This window comes from Coenobita brevimanus, chromosome 65 (genome assembly GCF_032717465.1).
Source record: "Coenobita brevimanus isolate Jiangsu-jjx chromosome 65, ASM3271746v2, whole genome shotgun sequence".
NCBI classification, from domain to species: Eukaryota; Metazoa; Arthropoda; class Malacostraca; order Decapoda; family Coenobitidae; genus Coenobita; species Coenobita brevimanus.
In genome coordinates, this window is record NC_137018.1 from 46778578 (window position 1) to 46787107 (window position 8530).

At 39.7% G+C, this 8530-nt stretch overlaps 1 protein-coding gene across 1 annotated transcript in view; it reads right to left on the reverse strand.

Annotated features, from left to right (window-relative positions):
• LOC145405106 (solute carrier family 25 member 32) overlaps nucleotides 1–5359 on the reverse strand; it is a 51567-nt gene extending 46208 nt beyond the window's left edge. Inside the window, exons 1-2 of the mRNA XM_080276623.1 lie at nucleotides 5124–5359; nucleotides 136–292 (exon numbers count right to left, since the gene is read on the reverse strand). Of these exons, the coding sequence (XP_080132749.1) occupies nucleotides 136–292; nucleotides 5124–5250 (284 nt within the window). The 5' untranslated portion in view covers nucleotides 5251–5359. The remainder of the gene's footprint in view (nucleotides 1–135; nucleotides 293–5123) is intronic.
• Nucleotides 5360–8530: the final 3171 nt, after the last annotated feature.

The following is an 8530-nucleotide window of genomic DNA, read 5'->3' on the forward strand; positions in this document are numbered from 1 at the left end:
ATTCGTTATTGCTACAACTAAACAATCTTTAGGCTTGAGTATAACCTTTTGTGAAAGGGTTTAGAAAGATTCAACCATATTGAACTGAGTGAAGGGATTAAGAACATGGCCATTCAATACTCTATCGGTACTCACAACAGGAAGTATAGTCCCCAAGCTGCCCCGGCACCCCAGACGTTGGGTGTGACACCCCTGTACAATCCACGCAGACCTTCATGACGTAAGATCTGACCCAGCGCCTGTGTCAGTCCTGTATAATGTGGCTTGGTAGATGATGCAGGCCCATCACTCACTGTAATGACACAGATAGAAAAAATGAAATGGTATAAAAATAAATAAAATGAGAAATGACATGTAAGACAAAATACGATACAGTACTAAAAACTGACAAAACACACAAGTTTATATCACAGTCACTTGTACAAAGGACACTGTTTTCTTACATTTCTACCTCCACATCTCATACATTACAGTACACATGAAAATAAGACAATACAGACATGTAGCTCCACTGAAAACTGATAAAACCACTCACTTCATGATCTCTAATTTCAATGGACACATTCTTCCTCAACTGTCTGCTTCCATGTCTCCCATTTTTCCGTGAACAGGCATGACTTGTCTACTAACACTCACCTCAGGTCCAGCCCTCTACTGCAAGTTTGCTGGCAATGTTAAACATGTACTGTATATCTCATCAAAACTGGTTGCCCAGGAACAGTTCCTCAGTCTGTTATCTCCTCTTCTGATGAGCTCCAATCTTAGGCAATGTGTCCAAGCATTTTAAGCTATGGTTTAAATTTCTACCATAAGCAAATTTATCGCATAACATGCAGGTTTTCAACCTTTTGCTTCTCCTGTTTGGAAAAAAATAAAAAAAATATGGAAGCAAAGGAAAATAAAAAAAATATGATAATGTAACAAGAACTGACAAACAGTACACAGTCGCCTATGTATAACAGATGCACGACAACTCACTTGTCAACCTGCCGATCATCATGTCCTGACTCGTAAGACACCTATGACCACTGCTAATATTAATATTCTTCAGAAGACAGAGACAACCTAAGAAACGTGTGAAAAACTTGAAAATAATTTCTTTATCCCTCACACAGTGACAGCTGAGCCTGAGCACTTTATTCTACGGAGCTCCTTACAATTTTCTTCACATAAAAGAGTGACATACTGCTGATGGGTTAGCCATGGAGAAGCAAACAGTTGTTATTTGAAAGATACTCTAAGTAGGTAAGAAAAATGTATGACAAGAGGTGAAATTATAAACTGGGTAATAGTTCAGGATAACAGGGCAAATGAAGCAAAATAGAGAACATGTGTGTATGACAAAAGGTACGGTACTTGTTCATGTGGTCATTAGGCTTGATGGAGGCTTGACATGATGCATGGAATGTCAATATGCAATCTTCTGCAATTTACTGTGAATTTCAACTAATAGAAATATATATATATAGTGACATATAATGACAATTACAGTACAAGTTACAAACACCGGCACAAAATATAACAAAAATAAGGAAGAAACTTGTGACAATAATAATAATAATATCAATACACAAAAATACAGTACTGTAAAGGGAAAAAGATCTTGTTACCCAGAATACAGTAGCTACAAGAGAGAGAGAGAGAGAGAGAGAGAGAGAGAGAGAGATTCAAATAATGTTCTCTAACAATAAAGATCAAAATCAATTCCTAAAGATGTTTTGGTCCAATAGTGGCTGGATCCATAAATCCTATGGGTTGGCAATAGACATGGCATAGTGTGGTGTGAAAAACTGTAGTGGGTACAATCCAGCACCTGATTCTGCTAGAACTTTGGCAGTGGAGGCAGAGTAGGGAAGAGAAGGAAACGGGGATAAGGTGATGATGATGGATGAAGAAGCCTTGCTGTGATGATGAGAAGGGGTATATAATTATGTTTGAGAAAGGAAGAGAGAGAGAGAGGAAACCAAAGATGTCAAATACTGTTACCATACGGTACATAATAAACGCCAAGACAAGAAAATCTATCTATCTATCTATTGCCAGATGCCATAATCCCATAAGGGGTGGCCATTTGACTTTGAGTTATTTGTTTCACGAAAAGGGGCACTAACCCTCCACCAACCCACTTGCTGACACATAGGGAGCACGTATGGTTTGGTTATATGGTTACCACCCAGCGTTGTAAATGGTTTCTTGGCTTACAGGAAACCATTTGGCTTGTCATTCAATGTAAAGCCACCAGTAAAGGAAAGAAAAGCAATAAGAAGCGACAGGAAAGATGGGAGAATTAGGAACAGAGGGGGGCAGGCACAGAAAAAGAATGATAAAGGCTAAGGAAGAAGTAGGCAGCACTAAATCAAGTGAGTGGATGATGGTCGCCACCACCTACCACTACAATCACTCAACTAATTTCTATGACTCTTTGAGCAAGAAGTGAACCAAGCTGAAGATACTCTGAGCTCGCAATGGATGTGCTTCGGTGTGGTGTGACTGGTACAGGTGGTCATGATCTAGCACACAGCACATAGGAAATGCATACAGTACAAATATCTGGAGTTTAATTGGCCCATAATGAAGCTGTGTGTTGGGAAAACAGCAGACTCTTCTAAAGGTCTAACCAAGGTGTTTGAGAAAAAGATTGAATAGGGGAAGGCTCCCCTTGGGGGAAAGGGAAAAAGAGGGAATGTGCAGGTAAGGGAGTCAAATGTAGGTGGGTAGTGGCATGAATGACAGTAGAGTGCATGATTATGGGGATAGTTAATAAGGAGCTGTACAGTATTAGTGAGATGGGGTACAAAAGTAGTGAATAGTAGTTTAAAGTCTGACAAAAGATGGATATTAGTACTGAAGTATGAGGATGAGACACACCAGGGTTGTGGTATGAGGAAGGAGGGGATAGAGGGGTGATGGGAGTGGTGGTACATGTATGAACCAGAGATATGTGATAGTATCTGTACAGTACACTGTAAAGGAAGAGTGGTAACACAGTAGAGTATGGTGGGGTGGGTGAGACAGCAAGGTAGCTCCTACAACTACTGATGGGGTAGGGAAGGATGGGTGTGGGGTATGGAGTGACAAGTGAAGCCAGTGGGGTTACAAGGAGGAAAGAGACAGGTGACTAGAGAAAACATCAATACTGGCACTATATGAAAGAAGAAGAAAAAAAAAAAGTTGGGGAGAAACCTGGCAGACTGTATTCCTGTGCCACTACACCACACTGTACAATTTCATTTACCAGAATCCAATGATGTAGGTACCAGTATTACATTTATTTTTTTCCTGGGTTATGCATGAGGAAGCAAGGAAGAGGAAATAATGACCGCTATATTTGATACTGTATATATCATGAACATGACAGACTGGCAGGTCAAGACTAAACATATATATGAGATTACAGGCAGACCCCGAGCTATGATACCCCGGCATGGCGAAGGGGGTTCTACAGAAATAACACCCTACCCCGCCGAACAATGGCCAAACGCTGGTAGAACGTTTTTATTTTTTTTACTGATTCTAATGATGTTTTAGATTTATACTTTGTTTAGGTTGATTTATAAACTGTTTTCAGACCTAGATTAAAGTGTTTTCGTCGTAGGTGGGGTGAACACAGTCATTTTTGGGTACAATTTACTAGATTGGATTTTTTCCAGACTTATTTCTGATGATTTTCAGATTTTATCTTTAGATGAGTTATAAACTGCTTTTAGGCTTAGTTTAGCATGTTTTAAAGCTATTTGGGGGTTTAGGTTAGCTAGAAACTTGTTTTGGGGACTCATTTGGGTGGGTTTAGGACTTGGTTGAGGGAGAAACCAATGGCTCAAAAATGTATCCCTATACCTTACATGTTAAATCTATCCCGAGATACGATACCTTGCCTAGCGATGGGTTTTTCTTAACCAACTGCATTATTAAACTGGGGTATGCCTGTCCTCTACATGGGATGGAACAAGCTACACTACTGTATGCTGCTCTGAGGCTTGGTTTACATACAAATTACTGTATGAACAGTTCTGTCATTACTATAGTTCTTTTACACTAACTTGACCCAGATTTTTGCCCTTTTGCACCTATTTTAAATAACTCAGTGGCAGAAAAAAATATGCTACAGTTTTACATTGTTTTTGAAGCATTTCTTTATAACCAGCATCATATTCTAGAGGTTTCATTACAGTTTATCCTTCAAGATTGAGAGATAGCAAATTCAGACCAAGTTCATAATAGAAATAAAGAAACTGCTTCTGCTGGAAGGTCAAGACACATGGAACAACATTAGGGAGAGTCAATGGTCAAGAAAAACTTTTACCAACTGAGCTACTGCAAATGAATATTGTATTATACATCATCTATCTTGTCCTTTTTGCAAAAGAAAATCTTGCTTGTGACAAGGAACTGAAAGTTACTAATACAGTACTGTTTTAGAAGTATAGGTGACATTGCAAAATCCTGAATTCAATAACTTTTCCTTTCTGAAATAACACATCAAATTTAGGGCAGGCCCTGATGAATATGGTTCCATTACATCACTATTCTGAAGGGATTTCATGCTACTCAAACCCTCCCTCCCTGCACAGCTAATACAGAACTACTGACATCCTCATTCTTTTACACAATGATAGAAGTGTTAACAAAATTATCAAAGGGTGTGGAACAGGTGGGACTGCACTGTATCTGGCAGAATCACAGGAAAAGTTTTTCCTTTTTACCTGTATTACAATAAACAACTTTATGCATGAAATAAAGGGCTTTGAGCTGAACCTTGGGAATAACCACACCATTAAGGGCTGACACGAGAATTACAGTAGACTAACATGAAACAACCAGACTCAGAACTACAGGACATCTCTAGATATATTGTTACATCAGTATGAGCTTACACACAACAAATTGAAAATAATACCTTATCATAATTCGTACATCATACCCTTACCATGGACAAAAGATACCTACTATTCAGGCAAGCTGTGCTCCAATGTGGCACTGCATTACCAATTACTGCACATCAATGACATCCCTTATTCTGGAATGGTTTGGTTTTCAGCAACAGGTGGGGCTTCAATTACCTCTTAAAATTCAAGTCCAAGGCGCTAGGCATTAAAATACTACATTCGCTTTAAAATACTCACCTGCAAATCTTATCTTAAGGAGATCAAGAGGGTGCAAGATCAGCGTGGATGCTACTCCACCCGACACGCCAGCCACTAGATGCTCATAACGCACTCCAGCCAGTGGATTTTTGCTTTTCGAGCTCATGGTGGAGTTTATTATATTGTTCTAGTCACTATCACAAGTCACCACAGGTCATCTTACACGGGGTTTGGTTCGAGTACCAGGAGCGTAACGCGACGCACCCACACCTCTCGCTGGCCTGCTGGGTACTGATGTTGAGCCAGCTCGAATGATGCAACTTTTATTCTCTGCAGGTCAGAGAGATAAAGTTTTTGTTTAATCAATTGTGTTATGATATTTTACATATTCAACATTAAGGATCATCGAGCTACTATTTGGTATTTGTTGAACACCTAATGTAGGGAATTTTACGAATGAACCATAGACCATTTTGAAAACAAGAGAAGTAGTGTTCATATGTTAATTTTTTATAAATTTCTTAATTCAATACCAACTCAATAATGCAACAAAATATGCAATACACACCTAAAGTAGAACTGTTGTCTCTTAAATTATATGCAATGTAAAGGTTTTTCAGACTAGTACATGTGGGATAAAGAAAACCAAAGTAATATGTTGGCAACTTGATCAGCTGGCTGCTCTTTCAAATCCTTCAGCATGGCGCTAATCTGCAGGGTTAGGCAAGTTATTTATCCTTGTAGTACTTTAATTACTCAGTGTCTTGTCCATTCGATTGCGTATATACGCTTTCTTGACATTCATGTGTCTTTGGTTGCAAATTATAATACACATTTTTTTTGTTATACAGTATTTAAATGTTAAAATTTTGTACAGACATTCCAAGGCACCGTGGGTTCAGATGTTACCATTAAGATTTATCATAAGCGAGTGCATATGTTGAAGAATGTAGGGAATATAGTGTATATACAGAGTTTCTTCCTTTGAGGTGGAGCCAAGTTTTCAGGGGCCTGGGTAATGTGTGAATGTTTTCTGGCTTAAATCATCGAACAGGCTCTGTGCTACCGGTAGTTGTAGCCTATGATTGTAATTCATTATTCTTTGGTTATGGCTCCTACTTTATTCTATCTATCTATCTATCTATCTATAGCCCGACGCCCTAACCCCGCAAAGGGTGGCCGCAGACAAAACGCCTCCAAGTCACTCTGTCACCCACCATTTGACTACCCTCCCCCCAACTCACCCCCCCCTCCCTCATATACCTCTCAACTCCATACCTCCACCTCATCCTCGGTCTACCCCTCCCTCTCCCTCCCTCCACCTCACCTACATACACCCTCTTAGTCAGTCTTTCATTCTCCATTCTCTCCACATGTCCAAACCACCTCAGTGTATTTCTCCTAATCTTTTCAACCACATCCACATCTACCCCACAACGTTCCTTCACTTCTTCATTCGTCAACCTGTCCCTCCACGTCACTCCACATGCTCCTCTCAAGTAACTCATTTCCACTGCTCTCACTCTTGACTTGTTCCCCTCTTGCAAGGTCCACGCCTCGCTTCCATACGTCAGGGTAGGGATCACAATACCATCATGCAGTGACTTCTTAACTTCCATACTCACCTCCCTATTTCTCATCACTGCTTTCAGTGTACCAACAACCTTTCTTCCCTGCTGTACCCTTTCACGTACTTCATCCCCCAAAGTTCCATCCTTACTCATCACACTACTTTATTCCAAGTCATAATTGAAAGTTAAGATTGGGAGGTATAATTTTAGTTTCAGACGTGTGGGGAATTTCAGATTTTAAACTTTCCCAATCTTGAGTTCTCTATCTGGAGTATTTCGAACCCCAAAACATGCAGTTGCAAATGAATAATAGTGTCATAGATGAATTTACAAAAATTTTTCTGGTTTCAGAACTTTGTCAGATCTTTGTGATGTTAGAGAGCTGTGCGTTCGAATGTTCATTGCTAGTTACCAGTAGGCATGCGCTAGTGCCTGACACGTGATGACTCAATTTTTTTTTTTTTTTGCAGTTGATTGGTGCTTTTCTTTTCGTCACGAATCATAGGTCAGCATAACAGGCAGTCACTTCAAGCTTGATTTTGAATTTCAGTATCATGATGGCGTCTCTGTGCTCCGGCTTTGATAATGATTACTTCTCAGTAATTTTGAAATTTCATGGAGATTATGCAGAAGCTATTGAATTTTCAAGACATTTTGGTGTTCTGGCAGCTGAGGTGATCTATAAAAACTGTAAAAATCCGTGTTGCTTCAGAGAGGACAAACATACCTGTACTGTATCTGATTTTGTGGCCATTGCACCCGTTTCGAAAACGAAAAAGATATGAAAGTGCAATTGCCAAGTGTCTGATTTTAAGGGTAGGCTACTGTAATTTCCCTGACAGGGGTAGGTTAGGTTTGATTTGGGTAGGTTAGGTTAGGTTCGGCTCAATTGGGTTAAGTTAGGTTAGGTTAGGGATTTAGGCAAGATATGTAAACTATGTTTTTCCGATAGCTTATGATGTGTTTTGAATGAATCTGACCATCATTTCAATCAGAAATTGCTGCCATAGTTTTTGTGATTTTACCCTAGCAAAATCCATAGGTTGGGTGGGGGAAAATTGCAAAAACTACCCGGTAGTGAACTGCGGTAGAAATGAAGGTCAAATTAGTTCAGGCCACATCAGAAACCACCGAAAAAACATTGTTTACATGTCAAAAGCCAGAGATGTAATAAACTAAGACTTTAATTGCCGATTGGGATGATGACGATAATGGTGCTAGCAGGTGGTTAGGCTAAGTGAAATTGTGACTGGTAAGCCTATGATAGTGTGTAAATCTCTCATTTTTGCCACCACTTCACGTTCTGGGGTTTATATACATAATTTCGTACCACATTTCTTAATGTTAGTGTACGAGTAGAATTTGCTATAAACTTGAATTCTGCCTACTTTTTGGTATGTGAGATGGAATTTGTACCCAAGACATTTTTTTCCCAATCAACTTTGATAGCCACCTGAACACAGTACCGTAATTGCAGGCAGTTTGCCAGTTCGTACAACCATGTATTTTAATTGTGACAAAATATTTTTCTGTTTTGTTGTTGTGAATAATCTAATTAATCATCAGACATGTTGCATATCACCCATTTCCAAGTTTTGCCCCCCCCCCCTTCCCACTCCACTGACAGTAACAGGGGACTGGTGGGGAATCAGAGGTTTTGGATGGGAGAGCATGGCTTAACCCCTTATGGGCGGGCAACTTATCAATTATACTACCATGTGGGGCAGCATATTTACGGAAAAGTAGAGTATCAAGGAATAAGGCTATATATGCATAAATCAATGAAAATGGATGAAAAACGAAGGCAAGAGGTGTTACATGTGTGGTAATACGTCTCTGCTGGCTGTGGGAGGAGGAGGGGAGGAGTGAGGGAGA